Source organism: Salvelinus namaycush, chromosome 5 (genome assembly GCF_016432855.1).
Source record: "Salvelinus namaycush isolate Seneca chromosome 5, SaNama_1.0, whole genome shotgun sequence".
In the NCBI taxonomy this organism is placed as follows: Eukaryota; Metazoa; Chordata; class Actinopteri; order Salmoniformes; family Salmonidae; genus Salvelinus; species Salvelinus namaycush.
The window spans coordinates 27,347,307-27,372,318 of record NC_052311.1 but is presented as its reverse complement, the minus strand read 5'-3'; the positions used below and the strand labels follow the sequence as shown (position 1 = coordinate 27,372,318).

Below are 25,012 nucleotides of genomic sequence, written 5' to 3'. Positions count from 1 at the left end.
AGGTCTACTACACCTGTTGTATTCGGCACGTGACAAATAAAAATTGGATTTGATTCATTTACAGGCTCCAGCCAATGGTTTCCACCAGACTTCAAACCTTGCGTCTATGACTAGCCTACAGTTTAGACTATGTGGCTTAGAGACGTCGTACCATCATGACACCATGGTGTCACCGGCATCACTGGTTCACCCACAAAAGGGCCATTGTAGTTCCTATGCCTCTCCTGACTGCCATTCGCAGACAGTGCTGAGTAGCACCATAGTTTATTATTAGGACAATGGAAACTTGAATTGAGGATCGGTTCGTCCTAAGGAGCTGCTGTTGAATGGAAAAGACCCATTGTTCCAATGGCGTCACAGCAAGCTGCAGCAAGCGGACAGTGTAGTGTACTGCGGACTGGCCTGCATTACACCGGGGGGGGAGAGAAACTATGCTAGACATCACTTTGGGATCCACCTAGAGCTGAATAGAGTAGTGTAGTAAGCTATTGACAGATGTTGTGCTGCTGACTATTGGGGGAATGTTTTTCCAAGACCTTAGACATCCCTGTTGTGAGACGATAGGCCTAACAGCTGGCCATAAGAAAGACATAATTTTTCTTGAAAAGGGAGATTGACAAGTGAATCATACAGGATGTGCGTACTAGGGACGTAAAGATTCACAGATAAACATTTTAACTGGGGACCTACAGTTGAAGTCGGAAGTTCACATACACTTAGGTTGGCGTCATTAACACTCCACAAATTTCAAAGATCTCTACTTTGTGATTGACAAGAAATTTCTCCAACAATTGTTTACAGACAGATTATTTCACTGTACCACAATTCGTGGGTCAGAGGTTTACATACACTAAGTTGACTGTGCCTTTAAAGAGATTGGACAATTCCAGAAAATGCTGTCATAGCTTTAGAAGCTTCTGATAGGCATCATTTGAGTCAATTGGAGGTGTACCTGTGGATGTATTTCAAGGCCTACCGTCAAACTCAGTGCCTCTTTGCTTGACATCATGGGAAAATCAGCCAAGACCTCAGAAAAAAATATTGTAGACCTCCACAAGTCTGGTTCATCCTTGGGAGCAATTTCCAAATGCCTGAAGGTACCACGTTCATCTGTGCAAACAATAGTATGCAAGTATAAACACCATGGGACCACGCAGCCGTCATACCGCTCAGGAAGGAAACGCATTCTGTCTCCTAGAGATGAACGTACTATGGTGCGAAAAGTGCAAATCAATCCCAGAACAACGGCAAAGAACCTTGTGAAGATGCTGGAGGATACAGGTACAAAAGTATCTATATCCACAGTAAAAGGAATCCAATATCAACATAACCTGAAAGGCCGCTCAGCAAGGAAGAAGCCACTGCTCCAAAACCTCCATTAAAAAAAACAAGACTACGGTTTGCAACTGCACATGGGGACAAATATCGTACTTTTTGGAGAAATGTCCTCTGGTCTGATGAATCAAAAATAGAACCGTTTGGCCATAATGACCATCGTTATGTTTGGAGGAAAAAGGGGGAGGCTTGCAAGCCAAAGAACACCATCCCAACCGTGAAGCACGGGGGTGGCAGCATCATGTTGTGGGGGTGCTTTGCTGCAGGAAGGACTGGTGCACCTCACAAAATAGATGGCATCATGAGGGAGGAGAATTATGTGGATATATTGAAGAAACATCTCAAGATATCAGTCAAGAAGTTAAAGCTTGGTCGCAAATGGGTCTTCCAAATGGACAATGACCCCAAGCATGCTTCCAAAGTTGTGGCAAAATGGCTTAAGGACAACAAAGTCAAGGTATTGGAGTGGCCATCATAAAGCCCTGTGACCTCAATCCTATAGAAAATGTGTGGGCAGAACTGAAAAAGCATGTGCGAGCAAGGAGGCCTACAAACCTGACTCAGTTACACCAGCTCTGTCAGGAGGAATTGGACAAAATTCAACCAACTTATTGTGGGAAGCTATCCAAAACATTTGATCCAAGTTAAACAATTTAAATGCAATACTACCAAATACGAATTGAGTGTATGTAAACTTCTGACCCACTGGGAATGTGATGAAAGAAATAAAAGCTGAAATAAATAACTCCTATTATTCTGACATTTCACATTCTTAAAAGTGGTGATCCGAACTGACCTAAGACAGGGAATTTTTACTATGATTAATTGTCAGGAATTGTGAAACTGAGTTTAAATGTATTTGGCTAAGGTGTATGTAAACTTCCGACTTCAACTGTATGCATAAGGTATGAGTGCGTCGGTCTGTGGGACCCAAAACCGATCCAAATGTAGCATGCATATTCAGGAAATCGATTCAAAACGTGATGAATCGCCAGTTTCAATTTTTTGTTGCTGAAATGCATTTATTTTTACATTCTGAAAATCTTGTGAGACAACTGCGTTCTCTCCTTTAGTGTTTAACTAAGCATGTAATTGATCTACAAGTAATTTTGCATGCCATAGTCCTAGGCAATCAATAGCCTAGTCAAACTGCGCTGACCAACGAGAGGTAGGGCTATTCCTGACCTGGCACATCTGCGCGTCACCGTCAGCATTCAAATGTTCATAAAATGGCTTGGGCAACATTAGGCTTTATTACCGGAATAAAAAACGGAGCCTAAGCTACTGCCAGACAACTCATCTGGCTATACATGCTGATCAGGGTTTAGCCAACTACATCTTATTTCGATTGTTCAAGTTCACCATCAGCAATAGTTTTGCTTGAAACAATCAGTAGCTATAAATGGTCATTTTTTGATACACAGAGTAAAGTTGAAATCCAAAGTTGTGCTACATATTCATTGGCTAATGTCATAGCTAATTTGAGATAAATATTGATACAGCTAGTAATGTAATACTTTTAATCTGTACAAATGTATTAGTGGGCGAAGCTCAGATCACCATCACCCCCCCAACCGATAGTGCGGTGGTAGATTCCCAGTTTCCTTTATGGCTCACTTCAGGTGCCTACATACACCATAGACATAATTTACACACACGTCATCATATCAGACACATCCAGCGTAGCCATGAGCCCCATCAGCAGCAGATATGGATTATGAATGTGCTCATGCAACAAAATGTTACTGCATCAAATTGTATCGCGTCGAACCCGAATCGATTCGCTCCTCTAATCAAACCTGAAGCGTTTCACACTAAAACGTATCATTCCAGTATCATATCGGCACCCATGCATCTACATACGTATCGAATCGTCTTGAAGGGAGAGACGCACATCCCTAGTGAATACTAATGAGATGCTGAGAAATTCAAGTGCCACTGTATAAAAGCAATGCAGTCTCCTGCCTCGAGCGCTACTCCTGACAAAACTGAATAAGGAGGGATGTGAAAATGTTTAGGGAAAAACTAGGGACAAGTGTGTGTATAAAAAAAAAAAAAAAAAAAAAATGTAAAGCAGGAAATGCATAAGCGCTTTTGTACGATGCTGACCTAAGTCTGTGGTAGTCCAGTCTGCACTGGGACATATTGTTTCTCAAACATGTGTCCAATTGCATGCAGTAGGGTTGGGCGGTATCCAGTTTTTCAAACCGTTTCGGAACCATACTGGGGTATACGGTATTACCGGAAGTGCACACAAGAGGAACTATTTTTATTTATAAAAAAAATTATATTTAGGTAACATGGATCTTGACCCAGGAGGGGATTAATTGTGTATTTTATTACCAAGAAGCTTAAGCTTGCCATCTAGCCACTTAGCCAGCATGTTAGCAAACCAAATGCTGGATATAATTTATTTGGCACAACTTAGAACTATGTTAACTAAGCAGTGGCGTAGCACACACACACCTCCGCAAGGTGGGGTGGCCCCAAACCCAAAACCATTGGTATGTCTAAGTACCCCTGTATACGTTATATTGCCCAATCCTAGTATGCAGCACAGACTACATATAGCCAACACACTCAGACACTTAGCGGACTGGCTCCGCTTAAAAATATAACTTTTTCCAAGGATAACCACGGTTCCACAGCATAGATTGGTAGTCTAAAACTGAAAATATACAATTGTTCTTTTGAGAAAAAAATTCTTAGGTTCATGTTTAAGATCTGCCAAAACGAAAGAATGGATTTCTTTGATGATTTAACACTTGAATTGTGGCTTTTCCTTCTTTTTTTTTTTTCTTTTTTTTTTACATCTAGCCTACAGCAACATTGGCTCAGAATGGGATGGCTCCAAGTCTGCCTTTTGTAGTAAAAAAAAAAAAAAAAAAAAAGGGGTAGATAAAAGGTTGTCACTTTGTGCCAGAGTGGCACACCGGTCTAAGGAACTGCATCTCAGTGCTAGAGACCCTGGTTAGATTCCAGGCTGTATCACAACCGGCCGAGATTGGGAGTCCCATAGGGTGGCGCACAATTGGCCCAGCATCATTAGGGTTTGGCCGGGGTAGGCCGTCATTGTAAATAAGAATTTGTTCTTAACTGATTTGCCTAGTTAAAAAGGTTATATTAAATTTTAAAAAGCAGGTGTGTTCGCTCAGCTGTCCAGTTCAATTTTGAGCGTCAAGTTATTCTGTAACTAGGCCTAGTTTACAGATCTCCACTGTTATTAACAAGAACGTCCTGTTTAGAGGAGGAAAATGACCCAACCTTAATTCAGCTTGAACCCGAGTCCACAACTTTCTGGTCTCCCAGCCCTGCTGTAGTCTGACTCAGTCAGTACTGGAAGGGGTGACTAATGAATTATTCTCCAGGGTCTTGGATGAAATTCTCTGCACTTCATATTTAAAGACCGGGAAAAGTGAAGCATATTTCAAGCAGCACCAGAGTCACACTAATCTATAATTAAAAAGTGTGAATTTAGAGTAGCACAGCCATTACTGGAATATGATTTTCCCTCAACCAAGTGCGTACATGGGATAGTAGTGGTGGTGGGGGGGGGGGGGTAGGAGCAGCAGATATTACAATGCCTGGTTAAGGTGTCTGATGCTGCTGCCGTAAGCGTTTGGTATAGGCTGACACAAATGAGTGCGCTGCACGGTGGCTTTCATCCCGTCGCCACGTCAGGCGCAGGGAGCCATCTGATATGGCGGAAGATATTTGCATCTTAATGCTGACAAGCTTTTTTTTTTTTTTATCTATCTGCATCTCAGCTACGGAACTTCATATGTCTTTATCTTTTTTAATGCACCAAGCGCAATTATCCTAAGTTGCATTTGGGGGAAGGGGGATCATACTGTATATCTAGGGTAGAAAGTATTAACGTTTTTATTTTGACCCATTTTTCTCCCCAATTTCGTGGTATACAATTGGTAGTTACAGTCTTGTCCCATTGCTGCAACTCCCCTACAGTCTCGGGAGAGGCGAAAGTCGAGAGCCATGCGTCCTCCAAAACACGACCCTGCCAAGCCGCACTGCTCACTAAACTCGGAAGCCAGCCGCACCAATGTGTCAGAAGAAAACGCTATCCAGCTGGCGACAGAGGTCAGCTTGCAGGCGCCCTGGCGTCGCTAAAGCGCGATGGCACAAGGAAATCCCAGCTGGCCAAACCCTCCCCTAACCCAATAGTGCATCGCCTCATGCGTCTCGCGGTCATGACCGGCTGTAACACAGCCCGGGATCGAACCCGGATCTGTAGTGACGCCTCAAGCACTGCGATGCAGTGCCTCGGACAGCTGTGCCACTCGGGAGAACCATAAGTATTACAGTTTTCACATACTCTGGATGCAATGAAGGAGACAACTCTCCAGAATAAAAAGCACTTCATTACATCATTACTTGAAATGCATGTTCAATGAATAGAAACTGAAACTAGAAAGCGAGCGCACAAAGGACATTGGCTACTGAATGGACCATCGAAAAAAATATATATATATACACACAGTATATGTGATCTTATCCTGAATTCACTTCTGCTGTGCTGTCCTTTGAAATGCTTGTACAACAGCAAAACAAATATCCTTATGTAAGCTATGTACTTGAACTGAGTGAGGTCAGCTTACTTTATCATGCAGCCAAAAACAACAAACATCTACAGTAACAGTCAAAAGTTAGGACACACCTACAGTTGAAGTCAGAAGTTTACATACACCATTGTGACAAAAGCCTGCACATTATCCTAAACACACTTATGCTGTGCTGTCCTTTGATGTCCTTGTACAAATAAACAGCAAAACAGACGTCCTTATGTAAGCTACAGTTGAAGTCGGAAGTTAACATACAATTAGGTTGGAGTCATTAAAACTCGTTTTTCAACCACTCCACAAATTTCTTGTTTACAAACTATAGTTTTGGCAAGTCGGTTAGGACATCTACTTTGTGCATTACAAGTAATTTCTCCAACAATTTTTTACAGACAGATTATTTCACTGTATCACAATTCCAGTGGGTCAGAAGTTTACATACATTAAGTTGACTGTGCCTTTAAATTCCAGAAAATGATGCCATGGCTTTAGAAGCTTCTGATGGGCTAATTGACATCATTTGAGTCAATTGGAGGCGTACCTGTAGATGCATTTCAAGGCCTACCTTCAAACTCAGTGCCTCTTTGCTTGACATCATGGGAAAATCAAAAGTAGTCAGCCAAGACTTCAGAAATAAAATATTGTAGACCTCCACAAGTCTGGTTCATCCCTGGGAGCAATTTCCAAATGCCTGAAGGTACCACCTTCATCTGTATAAACAATAGTATGCAAGTATAAACACCATGGGACCACGCAGCAGTCATACCGCTCAGGAAGGAGACGGGTTCTGTCTCCTAGAGATGAACGTACTATGATGAGAAAAGTGCAAATCAATCCCAGAACAACAGCAAAGGACCTTTTTAAGATGCTGAAGGAAGCAGGTACAAAAGTATCTATATCCACAGTAAAATGAGTCCTATATCAACATAATCTCAAAGGCAGCTCAGCAAGGAAGAAGCCACTGCTCCAAAACCACCATAAAGCCAGACTACGGTTTGCAACTGCACATGGGGACAAAGATCGTACTTTTTGGAGAAATGTCCTCTGGTCTGATGAAACAAAAATAGAACCGTTTGGCCATAATGACCAACCGTGAAGCACGGGGGTGGCAGCATCATGTCGTGGGGGTGCTTTGCTGCAGGAGGGTCTGGTGCACTTCAAAATAGATGGCATCATGAGGGAGGAGAATTATGTGGATATATTGAAGCAACATCTCAAGGCATCAGTCAGGAAATTAAAGCTTGGTCGCAAATGGGTCTTCCAAATGGACAATGACCCCAAGCATACTTCCAAAGTTGTGGCAAAATGGCTTAAGGACAACAAAGTCAAGGTATTGGAGTGGCCATCAAAAAGCCCTGACCTCAATCCTATAGAAAATTTGTGGGCAGAACTGAAAAAGCGTGTGCGAGCAAGGAGGCCTACAAACCTGACTCAGTTACACCAGCTGTCTCGGGAGGAATGGACCAAAATTCACCCAATTTATTGTGGAATGCTGCCCGAAATGTTTGACCCAAGTTAAACAATTTAAAAGCAATGCTACCAAATACTAATTGAGTGTATGTAAACTTCTGTCCCACTGGGAATGTGATGAAAGAAATAAAATAAATAATTCTTTCTACTATTATTCTGGAATTTCACATTCTTAAAATAAAGTGATGGTCCTAACTGACCTAAGACAGTGAATTTTTACTAGCATTAAATGTCAGGAATTGTGAAAAACTGAGTTTAAAATGTATTTGACTAAGGTGTATGTAAACTTCCGACTACAACTGTACTCATTCAAGGGTTTTTCTTTATTTTTACAATGTAGAATAATCAAACCTATGAAATAACAAATATGGAATCATGTTATAACCAAAAAAGAGAAACAAATTATAATTTGATATTCTTCAAAGTAGCCACTCTTTGCCTTGATGACAGATTTGCACTCTTGGCATTCTCTCAACCAGCTTCACCTGGAATGCTTTTCCAACAGTCTTGAGAGTTCCCACATATGCTGAGCACTTGTTGGCTGCTTTTCCTTCACTCTGCGATCCAACTCATCCCAAATCATCTCAATTAGATTGAGGTCGGGTGATTGTGGTGGCCAGGTCATCTGATGCAGCACTCCATCCCTCTCCTTCTTGGTCCAATAGCACTTACACAGCCTGGAGGTGTGTTGGATCATTGTCATTTTGAAAAACAAATGATAGTCCCGCAACCCAGATGGGAATGGCGTATTGCTGCGGTAGCCATGCTGGTTAAGTGTGCCTTGAATTCTAAATAAATCACAGACAGTGTCACCAGCAAAGCACCCCCACATCTCCTCCTCCCTGCTGCATGTGTGGTTCCCACCATGAAGAGATCATCTGTTCACCTACTCTGCGTCTCACAAAGACACAGCGGTTGGAACCAAAAGGGTCAAATTTGGACTCAGACCAAAGGTCAGATTTCCACCGGTCTAATGTCCATTGCTCATGTTTCTTGGCCCAAGCAAGTCTCTTCTTATTGGTGTCCTTTAGTAGTGGTTTCTTTGCAGCAACCTGACCATATAGGCCTGATTAACACAGTCTCCTCTGAACAGTTGATGTTGAAATCTGTCTGTTACTTGAACTCTATGAAGCATTTATTTTGGCTGCAATTTCTGAGGCTGGTAACTCCAACGAACTTGGGACTTTCCTGTGGGGGTCCTCATGAGAGCCAGTTTCATCATAGAGCTTGTTGGATTTTGCTAACTTTTCCCACGATTGTGTGTTTAAATATTGCGCTGTTTCTGGCTGGGTGTCTCTGCTTTTCACTGAGTCGGAACTCAAATCCTAAAAAATAAATAATTAAGAAGCGAATGATCCTCTGTGGCCAAATTATTATTTCTGGTGTAGTAGCCTATTTATAATGATTTTATGTAGACATGAGTAAGCTAATTAGCCTGTATAATTTTGGCAATTCAATACAATTGACTTTAGGGAAAGCTTCCCTTAGCCTTTTGGACGCGCCTCCTATGTATTTTAACATTTTCAAAATTCTATAAGAATGATGCACGTCGTTGCATCAGAGTTGGATGTTCTGTTAAGATTAACCATAAACAATGCGATTAGTCATTCTAAGAACCGTTGGTTGTTGTCCTAATCACATTACGCAACCAATGCATATGGATCCGGTAAATTAAAATGTTGCCGGTCAAATGTCTGGAAACCCTGCCCCACACACACACATTTCAGAATATTCTTCACATGGCACTGCGAACGCTCTCTGGGGTAATGATGGCGCAGCAGCACGACAGAGGGATTCTCTGGATGAGCCTTCATAAATATATGGATGACGAGAATGCATTTTAAGTGTCGCTACCCCGACGACGATACGCAGGCCAGGAGAGGAGCGTTGAGGATAATTTAAAATAAATGAAGTGGAGTGAATTATTTAAAGGTACAAACTGAGAATTGAAACTTGCTTTTAGACTGCAGATGGAAAACCGCCACAAAAAGCAACGGTGCACCCGTAGCTCCCTTATCTCCCCCAGACCACCTCTCCCCCTGTGGCCCTCAGCCCCCTGAAAGCCTGTCCATTAGGTGCAGTGAGACAGGGAATGCAGGGGCTACAACAGGAAAACCCACTGTATTCCCCTTCATTTCCTCAGGTTCAGTCACGCAGGACCAGGCTCTCTGTGCTCCATCAGCCTAAATATACTTTTTTATTCTGCTGTGTGGTGCAGATGAGCTCCAGTGGCTGGGTTTTCATTATAGGGTGGAGAGCGGAGCAGGGAGAACAGAGAAAAATACATCTGGCGTAAGCACTTCTGTCCATCAGCCAGTATGGAGCCCAAGACTGATGGCTGCAAAACAAAGCGCAGCTCTAATCAATAAGCTCTCCTGATGAAAACAGGCCAGAATTGTGTTTTTTTGTGTGTTTTTTTAAATCGCACACCACGGCTGCCCAGGCCTTTGGCCTCTCTGTGCACTCTTACCCTCCTAGAGCACTCCTTCCATTACCCCCAAAAAACTCCAACAAAGGCTGGCCCCAGTCTCGACAGACAGTTCTCACTCATCACTTGACAAACTATCCCCCTCTTTCCCAACAAGTGATGTGGTATAGCGGATAGTGGATTCGATTCCCGAACCATCCATACCTAAAATGTATGCACTCCTGACTGCAAGACTGGATAAAAGCTTATGCTAAATGGCATATACTGTGTCTGTGTGGACCATAAGTAATGTCTAAATGCCACAACACATAGTCCAATGAAAGAGTTGGAAGAGAGACTGGTAAATAGTGTAGTGAACAGTAAACATTGAGTTGGCTGGCTGCGCAAGAAAGTGAGCATCTGGAATCATCCAGTCAGGCTTCTCCTCAGCCGAGAAACTATGCATCAGTGAGGAACATGTGCAGCTTCTAACTGGCTGTGTAAAATGTATCCCCGTAGCCCCAGGGCCTCTATGGTTACATCAAGACAACCAATGAACGGTCAGCCTGGGACGAAACACCATTGCTCTCAGAAGAATCATAACTGAGAAGGTCTAACACAGACTGGCTGTCCGATCACAGGAGTGACCAATGTTTGTGTAGGAGGGGAATTGGATCATGGGACAATCCTTGTGTGTGGTGGCTGTAGACTGCTGCAGAGAGAGACTCTTCTCCCCAAGTTGACCCGAGAAGCAGGTTCATAGAGCCTAGAGGCTCCCACATTCTGTTTGACATGCATGCCTGGAAAGCCCTGATACAAGACAACATCCCCTGCCAGGCAAGGGCCTGCTTATTAGCGCTTGTGTCCAAGCAGCGTGGAGGCAGCAGGGCCGAGATGGGCCAGGCCCAAGAACAGTCAGTGTGTCCACCTACAGCAGGATGGGCAGCCAAGCCTGTTGAAAAAAACTGTGACTGCAGCAGGCCAGCCAGTTAGATGGACCTCACACCACAACAGAGAGAGTGAGATGCGCGGTAGGGGGAACAAAACTGCCAAACTGCTCCGGCCCTCGCACTTCATACATTGTCTTTTTCAGTCAAAGCCACTGTTGGTTAACACAACCACTCAGTGAGCCCCACCATCTCCACTACTAGATCTCAGAGGTCTGCGTCACCTAACATTTAAGGAAGCATGAACACAAGCTTACGTCCATTTAATATTTGGGGAGGGTCATACTGTATCTAGGGTAGAAAGTATTCACATTTTTACATCTGGAAGGAATGAAGGACGGAAATAAAAATACATTTTTAAAAAGTCCAGAATGAAAGCATAGAATTCTCCAGAATAACAAGCACTTCATTTCATAATTGCTAGAAATATGTGTTTTATAAATAGAAAATTAAAATCAGACAAGGGCAAGAAGGATAATGCCTTTTGAATGCACCATTGTGACAAAAGCCTGCACATTATCCTAAACACACTTCTGCTGTGCTGTCCTTTGATGTCCTTGTACAAATAAACAGCAAAACAGACGTCCTTATGTAAGCTACAGTTGAAGTCGGAAGTTAACATACAATTAGGTTGGAGTCATTAAAACTCGTTTTTCAACCACTCCACAAATTTCTTGTTTACAAACTATAGTTTTGGCAAGTCGGTTAGGACATCTACTTTGTGCATTACAAGTAATTTCTCCAACAATTTTTTACAGACAGATTATTTCACTGTATCACAATTCCAGTGGGTCAGAAGTTTACACACACTAAGTTGACTGTGCCTTTAAACAGCTTGGGAAATTCCAGAAAATGATGCCATGATTTTAGAAATTTCTGATAGCCTAATTGACATCATTTGAGTCAATTGGAGGTGTACCTGTGGATGCATTTCAAGGCCTACCTTCAAACTCAGTGCCTCTTTGCTTGACATCATGGGAAAAATCAAAAGAAAAATCAGCCAAGACCTCAGAAAAAAATATTGTAGACCTCCACAAGTCTGGTTCATCCTTGGGAGCAATTTCCAAACTCCTGAAGGTACCACGTTCATCTGTACAAACAATAGTACGCAAGTATAAACACCATGGGACCACGCAGCTGTCATACAGAAGATGGCTAGCTAAAGTACTTGGGAACAGAGACTGGGACCTTGACGTCAGTGGCAATTTTAGCATGTAAATCTTGGTGGGGTAAACTAAAAAAAAAAATGCTTTAGATGCATGCCAGCAAAGCCACTACACAACACTAAACAATACATGAATAGCACTATAAAAAGGTGACCACAAACTGTTAGGGCCTACATAAAAAGTTCCAACAGCAGTTTATTTTTTTTAGCACCATGGAGTTAATCCTTACCACTGCTACACCTGGCTATCAGCGGAGCTTCGTCTGGCAGCGAAACAGTTAATTCAGCCTTATTTACAAACATAACTGATATGGCTGACTTGCTTAAACAAACGTGGTTTCTACTGACAATTGAAGTACAAACTATGGCATAAGGGGGCGACGAGCGGATAAGAGGCAATGCGTAATTTCTATTAAGACATTAATGCGCGAGCTAGGATGGACGTAGTCAATATAACCATTTGTTCAGCATTTTTGAAATGTACAGCGACAGAATTCAGAACATGGGCCGTTCTTACAGTATTCCCCTGTACACCAAGTCAGAACAGTAGGATAAATAAAAGGAGGCATATAAGCAGACAATGAAAGCCCTTACAATTAGAGGTTGACCGATTGCGATTTTTCAACACCGATAACGATACCTATCGGTACCGATTATATAAAAAAATAAAAATCGGCAATTTATATATATATCTTTTTGTAATAATGACAATTACAACAATACTGAGTGAACAATGAACACTAACTTAATACATAAATAAAATCTATTTAGTCTCAAATAAATAATGAAACTTGTTCATTTTGGTTTAAATAATGGAAAAACAGTCTTGGAAAAGCACAATATGTGCCATGTGAAAAGGTTTAAGTTCCTTGCTCAGAACATATGAAAGCTGGTGGTTCCTTTTAAATGAGTCTTCAATATTCCCAGTTAAAGTTTTAGGGTATAGTTATAAGAATTATAGGACTATTTCCCTCTATACCATTTGTATTTCATATACCTTTGACTATTGGATGTTCTTATAGGCACTTTAGTATTGCCAGCCTAATCTCGGGAGTTGATAGGCTTGAAGTCATAAACAGCGCTGTGCTTCAAGCATTGTAAGAGCTGCTGTTTGAATGAATGCTTACAAGCCTGCTGCTCCCTTCCACCACTCAGTCAGACTGCTCTATCAAATCATATACTTAATTATAATAAACACACAGAAATATGAGCATATGGTCATTAATATGGTCAAATCCAGAAACTATCATTTCGAAAACAAAACGTTTATTCTTTCAGTGAAATACGGAACCGTACCGTATTTTATCGAACAGGTGGCAACCCTAAGTCTAAATATTGCTGTTACATTGCACAACCTTCAATGTTATGTCATCATTATGTTAAATTCTGGCTAATTAATTACCATCTTTGTTAGGAAGAAATTGTCTTCACACAGTTCGCAACGAGCCAGGCGGCCCAAACTGCTGCATATACCCTGACTCTACTTGCACTGAATGCAAGAGAAGTGACACAATTTCCCTAGTTAATATTGCCTGCTAACATGAATGTCTTTTAACTACATATGCAGGTTTAAAAATATATACTTGTGTATTGATTTTAAGAAAGGTATTGATGTTTATGGTTAGGGACATTTGTGCAACGATTGTGCTTTTTTCGCAAATGCACTTTTGTTAAATCACCTGTTTGGCGAAGTTGAAGTAGGCTGTGATTCGATGATAAATTAACAGGCACCGCATTGATTATATGCAACGCAGGACAAGCTAGTTAACCTAGTAATATCATCAACCATGTGTAGTTAACTAGTGATGTGAAGATTGATTGATTGCATTAAACTTATCTTATTAAAAAAAACTATCTAGCAACTTACCTTGGCTCTTTGCAGCCACAAGGTCCTTTTGATGCTGCACTCGTGTAACAGGTGGTCAGCCTGCCACGCAGTCTCCTCGTGGATTGCAATGTAATCGGCCATAATCGGCGTCCAAAAAGGCTGATTAATCGGTCGACCTCTACTTACAATATTAGATTACTACATTTCTCTAAAACAGGCTATAGGCTACATGCGCACCACCAAGTCAGAACAGTAGGCTAAGTTATGAGGGAAAGGGACCAAATTATTAGGGTGAGGCACATGGGCTACTAACAGCTTACTACACAACCTACACTTAGTATTACTCTCTTAGCTACAGAATACATATTTCCCTGGCATATTACATCATTTATGCAGCAGACATTTTGGGGTTTACCTTGTGCTGTGTGTAACAGTATAACTTTAAACCGTCCCCTCGCCCCGACACGGGCGCGAACCAGGGACCCTCTGCACACATCAATAACGGTCGCCCACGAAGCGTCGTTACCCATCGCTCCACAAAGGCCACGGCCCTTGCAGAGCAAGGGGCAACACTACTTGTAGGTTTCAGAGCAAGTGACGTAACTGATTGAAACGCTAGTAGCGCGTACCCGCTAACTAGCTAGCCATTTCACATCCGTTACACTCACCCCCCTTTCAACCTCCTCCTTTTCCGCAGCAACCAGTGATCCGGGTCAACAGCATCAATGTAACAGTATAACTTTAAACCGCCCCCTCGCCCCGACACGGGCGCGAACCAGGGAACCTCTGCACACATCAACAACTGACACCCACGAAGCGTCGTTACCCATCGCTCCACAAAAGCCGCGGCCCTTGCAGAGCAAGGTGCAACCCTACTTCTAGGTTTCAGAGCAAGTGACGTAACTGATTGAAACGCTAGTAGCGCGTACCCGCTAACTAGCTAGCCATTTCACATCCGTTACATGTGCTCACATGAACAGGAAGGTGGCGCGGCAGTCCTTCTTGTGGGCACATTTTGTCAAAGTCTGCCATTCTCTGGATTTATGGTGCTTTCAAGTCAACTGGGAACTCGGAAAAAAAAAACAAGGTCGAATCACAACGTCAGTGATCTTCAGGTCAGAGCTCTAGATAGAGGCCCAAGTTCCCATCTTGGAATTCCAAGTTGGATGACCGATCAAAACATATTTTTCCAGTCAGAAACCCCCCCCCCCCCCCCCCCCCAGAGTTCCCAGTTGTCTTGAACTCACTGAAGTGATGCTGGATTGACAGCATGGCCAATGTATTCAATCTTTTCTTGCCATTGGCATGTGAATGTTAATCCTTTTAAGCTTGGAAAAGAGACCCTTAAACCCAGACCACACACCCACTCAATAGTAGGCTAGTGATTGCTTTGCAATGCTTGCAGTTAGCCACCGACTCCTTCCAAACCACTCATTGTTGAATTTCAATTTCCAACTTCTTGTGTAATGTTTATGTCCAATGGCCAATGAGTACCGATACGTTTTATCTATAATTTTTCTTCATATGACTTGATTGAAAAGGATTTGCCAGTAGATTGTCAACGTGATTCATGATGATGACTGCTTGTCTAGCTAAGATTTTGTAAGTATGACGTCGACATGATCAGTTCTATCAAAGCGACGGTAGATAACGTGATTTGACGTCATTTTATCTGTGGCCAATGACCTTGAGCCTTCTTGGATGGGCACTTCTAATGTAACTATGGCAGCACACAAGGGGCTTGAATTTTTGAGGACTCCCCTTAGATTTTGCAGTGACGTAGTGCCCTCATGACAACTCTGAGCCAATCACGCCACAACTAGAGAACATTACTAACCCCTAAGCTCCATATTTTCCGCTGGCTGCCCCACCACCACCGAAAGCACTGAACTAAGCTTAAAAACCTGCATTCTGGAGCTGCCTTACTCAAGAAAGCAATGCGGCTTTATTTATTAACTGATTTTTTTAAATTTTGTTTGCAAACTGATATGTGGCACATATTAATGCCAAAATAATATGCAAAACAAGCTCTGCACCACCTGCCCTGAATGACAGGTCGCCACTGCTTGATGTGTGTGCTCTTCCCTCAGAGTCAAGGAAAGGGTTTCCAAATGGAATACTATCGCATTTCCACCAGTCTCCTCCTCTTCACAGATCTATCTGCTGCCTTCAAGGGGCTTGAGAGAACATGAAAAGCAGCTCCGTGATTCTGAATTCCTGTCAGAGCATTACAACCTCTGGAGCTTCCCCCTGACGTAAAGCCCAGCACCACTCGTTCTGTTTCCACAGCCATCTTTAATGACTTTGTGAAGACACTCTGGGCTTTAGCGGCACAGTGCATCGTAGGGGGAAGACAAGTTGTGCCCATGATTCCTCTTCAGAACTCCTTTGGATTGAGAGAGTCTCTATCTCTCTCGCTCTCCCTCCCTCCCTCCCCCTGAGCGAATGGGAGTGCGGCATGAATTAGGAGGCAGAAAACCAGAGCTTGATATAACGGAACAATGCGCATCAATGACAGCGTGGCTGGCAGCTCCACACGAAACGTTATTTACAGCTCACACAAATGAAATTAGAGGAGCACACAGCTCAGGAGGCAGAAAAAAATAAGCTGAACTGGCATCACTTAGAGGCTGGGAAGAGGGTCAGGCTGCATAATTATAATATTGCTTTTCTTCCTTCACCACCAGTATCTATACTGCTCACATTGGTGGATAAAACCTAAATGTGACAACAGGTTATTGGAGGGTAGGACTATAAAAAGGCAGTAAAAATGTGTTCATTGACTGAAGCTTGTGCCTGTGGATAAGGACTTGATCCATGCTTCATGTTTGATGAGGACCATCAACCACCGATAATTTAAGGACTATAAAACCCGTAATGTGCAGAATGAAACGTATGGTTGAAATTCACTGGACAACTGAAATTCAACCAAGACAGATGAGCAGCTTTTAGTTAAAGAGAAACCAATGATGGATTGGCTACTTTAAATACAGGACCAAAATAAACAGAGTAACAGTAATTGAATTACTGTAAATTAACATTTAATATCACATTCAAGTGGACAGGCAATGACAACCTGTTCTCCAAGAACAGTTGTTTTTAACTGACCATCTGAGAAGACTGATTTACCAGAAAGTTGATAGCTTGTACCCAGAGTGTTCACTCTGGGTGAGAAAGGTCCATGTAAAGAGGGAAACTTTGCAGATCCAGATTCAATACAAGGCATTGAAAACGTCAGCTGTCAATTTCCACTAAAGGCAAATTGCTCAAATCAGGCAATGTTTTACTTCAATTGACAACAGTGACTCATAACTACAAATGCAGTAGGCTACAAAGAATGTTTGTGTTGTTCAACTAAAAACAGGTTAATTTTGCCATGTTAGTAATAGTGTAGCCAATAAGCTACTGTACCTTAAACAGTCTAGTTGCAAAAATGATATTTAGCACGTTGGTAATACTGCCAGCAAGCATGGTTTCATTGGTAGCAAGTGGCATCTCTCATAGCTGAGAGCACATTAGCTATCTTGATAATTGCTTGACAGATGAGCAAAATGAGACAGTCTATATACTCAACTAGCGATAATCCGCTAACGTTGGAAGGGGTGTAATCATTAGTCCAAAACGTTTTACAACGGAAACCGTTTCTACTCGACAAATTCAGCTAGGACCCTCCCCGTTTCGTTCCTAGTGAATACACCCCTGGCTATAGCTATCAAATGCTGCTTAAACTTGAGTGCCGGGTGGCAGGCTAGCCATGTGTATTGCATACATACCAAACGGTTCAGTCTTCTCCGTAGCATATTTGAGTTTTTTCTTCTTTGGTAGCTGGGGACACCAACGAACTATTTTTATTTCAACCAGTTTACTACAAACTCTGTTTGAGCTTTTCTGATAAATAATAAGTAACGTTGCATTTATATTTGTTAACTAGCTCTCTATTTTCTACTCTAGTAGTGCTTATAGCTATATGGAATGCCGCAGCGATGCTACATTGTTTCCATTTTGTTTGAATTCTATCTCTTCTAACCATTCGCATTCTCCCTTTTAAATATTTTCCGCGTTGCGTTTTACTGTTCTAGTCGTGCTTCCCCATCCAAAAAACTGAAACTGTCCGCGACATCCTGTAGTTCTATGCCCTGTTGCTGTGTCTTTCCGAATTAATCATCACATACGATTCAACTCGCGGCACCAGTCACAAAGAAAATGTGACCGACATACAAAAAGTAACTTAAATTTCGTTTCATACGCAGGTCTTTCTCGCCTACTCCTGCCCCCTTATCTCCCGTCAGTCAAACCCCTGTCAAATATATATTTTCTACTCTACCCCCCCCATTAGCGTCATCAGCGTCTCGTCCATTGACGATATCATATGAACGACTCGTCAGCAACACTAAAAAATAACTTCCGGGTCATGGAATTTCGGAAATGTTTTAAATAAAAGTTCCCTACGTAATAGAAGAAAAGTGTCAACAACCTGTATTCATTCATGATAATATATATATTTTTTAATAATCTAAACATGAACAATGATTCATATTTGTTCATATTTAAGGGACATTTGCATTATATTTGGGTATTAAAACATGTTCCAAGTTCAAATAAATGACCTCAATGCAAATCACTGTATATTAAATACCTATTGGCTTATAGAGCAAAAACTATTCTAGGTGCCGCAGTAAAAGTATTGTAGCGAATAGTCCGTAGGGTCTGTAGAATGTATATATGGTGTCATTTCATGTGGCTCTGAATAATATAGAGTGTTGCTGGACTTTTACTCCACCCATTCCATTGGCCACAATGTAAATCATTGTGTATGGGAATACATATTGGTTTATAGAGCAAAACATATTCTAGGTGCCTCAGTAAAATGGTTGTAGAGAATACTCAGTAGGGTCTGTAGAATGTATGTATGGTGTCAATTCATGGGTCTCTGAATAATACGGAGTGTTGCTGGACTTTTACTCCACCCATTACACTGGTCACAATTTAAATCATAGTATAGAGAAAAAACGATTATTTTAATTGTAAATTATTCATTTTTCATTGTATACTTCTAATAAGTAGGCTTTTATTATGTTCTTGGCATTCATTAACTTAAGCTCCAATAATTTCTCAATGTGCTCCGTTTTGTAATATTCTTTATATTTCTTTATAATATTTCTTTACAATATTCTTAGTTTTACATCATTTAAATATTATGCACTTGCAAAGATGCAAAAAATATTTATTTCGTATCAGTGTTTTACCACAGACGTTTATTTTGAAGGCAAAATCCTAAAACCGGATGTCTAAATGTGGATATGATCCAGCTAGTGTTGCTGCCGTGAAACTAATCTCAATCCCCTCAACGCTCCCACGTTAATAAACTCCGCCCGTTGAAGATGCAGTGACTATTGCCGGGTTCCAAACAACTGGGAACTCGGAACTGGGAACTCAGAAATCTCCGACGTCCGAGCGTTCAAAATAACTGGAAACTCTGAAAAAAACGAGTTCCGACTGGGGAAAAAACTATTTGAATAGTCATCCAACTAGGAATTCTAACTCTGGAACTCGAGTCTCTTTCTAGAGCTCCAACTTTCCGACCTGAAGATCGCCGATGTCATGATTTGACCTCGTAATTTTTCCGAGATCCCAGTGGTCTTGAACGTGGCATATGAGGTGTTGCACTGGGATTTGTTGTCATCATAGGCCTATTGGGGAACTACATTAGCTACTTCCTTTTTTTACAGTCTGGTCTATCCTATACCAGTGTCAACAATAAAGATGGGGCACTTTTTATATATAAAAAATGACATTATTACATACAGTACATTCGGAAAGTATTCAGACCCCTTCCCCTTATCCACATTTTGTTACATTACAGCTTTATTCTAAAATGGATATAATTTAAAAAATCTTCATCAATCTACACACAATACACCATAATGACAAAGTGAAAACAGGTTTTTAGAAATGTTAGCAAATGTATTAAAAATAAAAAACAGAAATACCTTATTTACATAAGTATTCAGACCCTTTCCTATGAGACTCGAAATTGAGCTCAGGTGCATCCTGTTTCCATTGATCATTCTTGAGATGTTTCTACAACTTTATTGGAGTCAACCTGTGGTAAATTCAACTGATTGGACATGATTTGGAAAGACACACACCTGTCTATATAGGGTCCTGCAGTTGACAGTGCATGTCAGAACAAAAACCAAGCCATGAGATCGAAGGAATTGTCCGTAGAGCTCAGAGACAGGATTGGGTTGAGGCACAGATCTGGGGAAGGGTACCAAAACAATTCTGCAGCACTGAAGATCCCCAAGAACACAGTGGCCTCCATCATTCTGAAATGGAAAAAGTTTGGAACCACCAAGACTCTTCCTAGAGATGGCCGCCCGGCCAAACTGAGAAATCGGGGGAGAAGGGCCTTGCTCAGGGAGGTGACCAAGAACACAATGGTTACTCTGACAGAGCTCCAGAGTTCCTCTGTGGAGATGGGAGAACCTTCCAGAAGGACAACCATCTCTGCAGCACTCCACCAAGTAGGCCTTTATGGTAGTGGCCAGACGGAAGCCACTCCTCAGAAAAAAGGCACACGACAGCCGTTTGCCAAAAGTCACCTAAAGGACTCTCAGACCATTGGGAAACAAGATTCTCTGGTCTGATGAAACCAAGATTGAACTCTTTGGCCTGAATGCCAAACGTCACGTCTGGAGGAAACTGAATACTTATGCAAATTTGATATTTCAGTATTTATTTTTAATACATAAGCAAAAAAAAAATTTTTTTAACTGTTTTTGCTTTGTCATTATGGGGTATTGTGTGTAGATTTATGAGGGGAAAAAACTATTTAATACATTTTAGAATAAGGCTGTAATGTAACAAAATTGAAAAAAGTCAAGGGGTCTGAATACTTTCCGAATGCACTGTACCTTTGTATGCCTCATCGTCTTTATACCAGCAGAAACAGACACAAAAGTGAGCAGTTCTGTCATCTGCGCCCAATACAGCTAGCCTTCAACACATTCTTATACGATACATATTCTTACCTCTTACCTCTTTGTCCATTGAATTGTGTCCATTTTCTGTTTGAGAAAGATTTGCACAAATATGAAAAGATCGATGGTATCATCCTAAAACAATATCAATTTAGATCATACAAGGGACAAACCATGCCTTAAATTGAGATCTTTACATTTTTCACTTAAGTGCCTGCACCTGCTGTCCTTTCAAATTCAAATGCAAATGTTTCAGTTGGGCAGTTCGGTTCCTGCAAGAACCTCCACCAACTAAGGAGTTTCCTCAATGAACCCCACCTCCCATGGGGTTCTTGGAAGAACCTTTTGGGGGCAATTTTCCGTGCCAAGAACCCTAAGGTTCTTCGAAGAACTTTGAGGATCTTTGAAGAACCCTTGTTCAGAATGAGTAATGTCAGAAACCGGAATATAAGTAGAGTGTACAAAACATTATGGGGGCTCCCGAGTGGTGCTGCGGTCTAATGTATTGCATCTCTGTGTTAGAGGCTTCACTACAGATCCTGGTTCGATTCCAGTCTGAATCACAACCGGCCGCGATTGTGATTCCCATAGGGTGGCGCACCATTGGCCCAGCGTCGTTCGGGTTAGGGCTTGGCCAGGGTAGGCCGTCATTGTAAATAAGAATTTGTTCTTACCTGACTTGCCTAGTTAAATAAAGGTTAAATAAAATTAACATTGCTCCATCCATGACATAGACTGACCAGGTGAAAGCTATGATCCCTTATTGATGTCACTTGTTAAATCCACTTCAATAAGAGTAGATGAAAAAAGCAATCATATTTAAGCCTTGAGACAATTGAGACATGAATTGTGTGCCATTCAGAGCATTCCACAGGGATATTGGTCCATGTTGACTCCAATGCTTCCCACAGTTGTATCAAGTTGGCTGGATGATCAGTGGATCATTCTTGATACACACGGAAACTGCTAATTGTGGAAAAACCCAGCAGTGTTGCAGTTCTTGACACTCTCAAACTGGTACACATGGCATCTACCATACCCCGTTCAAAGGCACTTAAATCTTTTGTCTTGTCCATTCACCCTCTGAATGGCACACATACAGTACTGTACACAATCCACTTCTCAAGGCTGGAAAATTATTCTTTAACCTGTCTCATCCCCTTCATCTACACTGATTGAAGTGGATTTAACAGGTGACATCCATAAGGGATCATAGCTTTCACCTGTATTCACCAGTTTATGTCATGGAAAGAGCGAGTTTTCATAATGTTTTGTACATTCAGTGTATATTTCATATTCAATCAAAGTGATCATGATGAAAATAATAACTGAAAGAGGCTTGGAGATCGTATTCAATTCTAGATCCTATTACCTTCCACATCCTAATGAAATGCTTAGGACACACCCCCGCAGCCCTCATTGTACTAATCCAAGATGGCGTAGCAGTCAGGCGTCTTTGTCCTTCGTCTTGTCGTGTCCCACGTATATATCTTTTTATATCTTTCTCTTCGCATATATTTTCTATATTTTTCTAAACCTCAACTTCAAAATACTCTCCTGCAACCCGCCTCACCCAATGTGGTGTAGATCTGTTTTTCTAAAGTATTTTTATTTACCTCAGAACCTGAATCCGCCAACAGAAGCTAGCCAGCTCACTAGCTACTAGCTAGTAGTCAGCTAACCACTGCTAGCGGTCATCAGCTAACCTTTAGCTCGGAAAGCTCTCGCCAGTTTGTACGACGCGACTCTGGACGGTTCTGACTTAGAATATGTGGACAACTACAAATACTTAGGTGTCTGGTTAGACTGTAGACTCTCCTTCCAGACTCACATTAAGCATTTCCAATCCAAAATTAAATCTAGAATCGGCTTCCTATTTCGCAACAAAGCATCCTTCACTCATGCTGCCAAACATACCCTCGTAAAACTGACCATCCTACCGATTCTCGACTGCGGCGATGTCATTTACAAAATAGCATCCAACACTTTACTCAGCAAATTGGATGCAGTCTATCACAGTGCCATCCGTTTTGTCACCAAAGCCCCAAATACTACCCACCACTGCGACCTGTACGCTCTTGTTGACTGGCCCTCGCTTCATATTCGTCGCCAAACCCACTGGCTCCAGGTCATCTACAAGTCTCTGCTAGGTAAAGCCCAGCCTTATCTCAGCTCACTGGTCAGCATAGCAGCACCCACCCGTAGCACACGCTTCAACAGGTATATCTCATTGGTCACCCCCAAAGCCAATTCTTCCTTTGGCCGCCTTTCCTTGCAGTTCTCTGCTGCCAATGACTGGAATGAACTGCAAAAATCACTGAAGCTGGAGACTCATATCTCCCTCACTAGCTTTAATTAAGCACCAGCTGTCAGAGCAACTCACAGATCACTGCACCTGTTCATAGCCCATCTGTAAATAGCCCATCCAACTACCTCATCCCCATACTGTTTTTATTTATTTATCTTGCTCCTTTGCACCCCAGTATCTCTACTTGCACATTCATCTTCTGCATATCTACCATTCCAGTGTTTAATTGCTATATTGTAATTACTTCGCCACTATGGCCTATTTATTGCCTTACCTCCCTTATCCTACCTCATTTGCACACACTGTATATATACTTTTTCTACTGTATTATTGACTGTATGTTTGTTTATTCCATGTGTAACTCTGTGTTGTTGTATGTGTCGAACTGCTTTGCTTTATCTTGGCCAGGTCACAGTTGTAAATGAGAACTTGTTCTCAACTAGCCTACCTGGTTAAATAAAGGTGAAATAAAAAAATATAATAAAAATTTTGCAGGAAGTCCTCTCTGAGCTCTAGGCTAAACTAGCAATACCTCCGTTTTAAGTTTAAGAGTTTATACACGTTTAATAAGAAGCTTAGACTTTCTTCATTGTTTATTTTGATTTATTGTGATGTATATTTGTCTCCTACTGTACTTACTTTTGTTAATGTTAGAGTGTGAGGCCAGGCCTCTATTTCATTCCACTCTTTGTACTCTGTGTCATTTGGCAAGGAGTGGAATGTTAGCTTAAACAACTGGTACCCAGACTAGTGATAGCTACTTAGAGAAAATCAACATTTCTTGTCAGCTTTTGTTGTGAACTTTTCACCGCGGAGTGATTGCAGTCTGCACTTCACAGGGTATCACCAACACCAAATTCAGCAAGAGATGTCCTGCCCCCATTCATTTTCAACGCGGGCAAGCAGAGAAATATGCGGGGGATTGTGGGAAGGTGAGTTGCAGAACACTGCTAGCGGAGCAGAACAAAATGTTGAGCTCTGCTCTTCTTCATGCAAATTTCAAGCGAAGCAAAGTATTAGAGCGAAGCGTTGTCAAAAGGAGGTGCCTCCTCTGGTTGAAACCCACTGTTAGAAGAGTTAGCTACCTCTGATCTACTTTCTCTAAAAACGTCACTCCCACTGGGACAGAATCATCATTTGCATCACCATCAGGGCAAGTTTTGGACTCTGAGGTCTTCACCACACCTGCCAGGTAATTCATCCTCCCTCTCGTCAGGTTACATTTCTGAGCCATCAGAGACAGCAGAGTACGATTAGTACTTGGCGCCATTCTTCCTCCACACACATCTTCCCTCTGCGCTCTGCTCTGTTTCTTTTTCATCCTCTCTGTCCATAACCACGTCGATCCATTCACCATGCTCATGCCACGCCTTCATCTGTTGTACTGTTTGCAGAAAACGCACTGATGGCCTTTCTCCAATACCCAATATCTGTTCCTGAGCCCAGTTTACTAGTCTGGCTATCTCTGACCTCTCCATGCTCGCAATACCTATGCTTGACTCTATCTTCCCGTGTGGCTTCATAGTGGACTGCAATCGAATATACTTCCTTTAATTCTCACTTCTGATCGTGTTGCAGTTTTTCTCAATAGCTTGAAAGTGTTTCTTAAAACAATGCTGTTGATTTCCTAAACAGCTGATTCATGACACTGAACACTGTTGCATTTTGCAAAACCGATTTTCAAAATGTAACTGCCTTTTACAGTCTGATCTAACTACCGGTGTCAATACAGTAATGACACTGTAAACGTATGTAAATATCAGCAAATATTATTATTTCATACATTGATACAATGGAATTCTACATATACAATGAAAGAGAAATGTATTCAAATCAAATGTTATTTGTCACATGCGCCGAATACAACAGGTGTAGTAGACCTTACAGTGAAATGCTTATTTACAAGCCCTTAACCAACAATGCTTCCAGAAGTTTTAAGAAAAAAAAGTGTTAAGTAAAAAAATAGATAAGTAAAGAATTGAAAATAAAAGA

At 41.6% G+C, this 25,012-nt stretch overlaps 1 protein-coding gene across 5 annotated transcripts in view; it reads right to left on the bottom strand.

The window, feature by feature from the left end:
• Positions 1-18,038, bottom strand: part of LOC120048141 (phospholipid-transporting ATPase 11C-like) — a 69,492-nt gene extending 51,454 nt beyond the window's left edge. For 2 of the 5 annotated variants that reach the window (XM_038993869.1, XM_038993870.1), the window contains exon 1: positions 17,503-18,037. In XM_038993869.1, coding sequence (XP_038849797.1) covers positions 17,503-17,529 — 27 coding nt within the window. In that variant the 5' untranslated portion in view covers positions 17,530-18,037. Of the gene's footprint in view, positions 1-17,502 lie in introns of all 5 variants that reach the window. The other 3 variants (XM_038993868.1, XM_038993871.1, XR_005476984.1) reach the window with 2 other exon arrangements.
• Between the last annotated feature and the right edge of the window lie 6,974 nt (positions 18,039-25,012).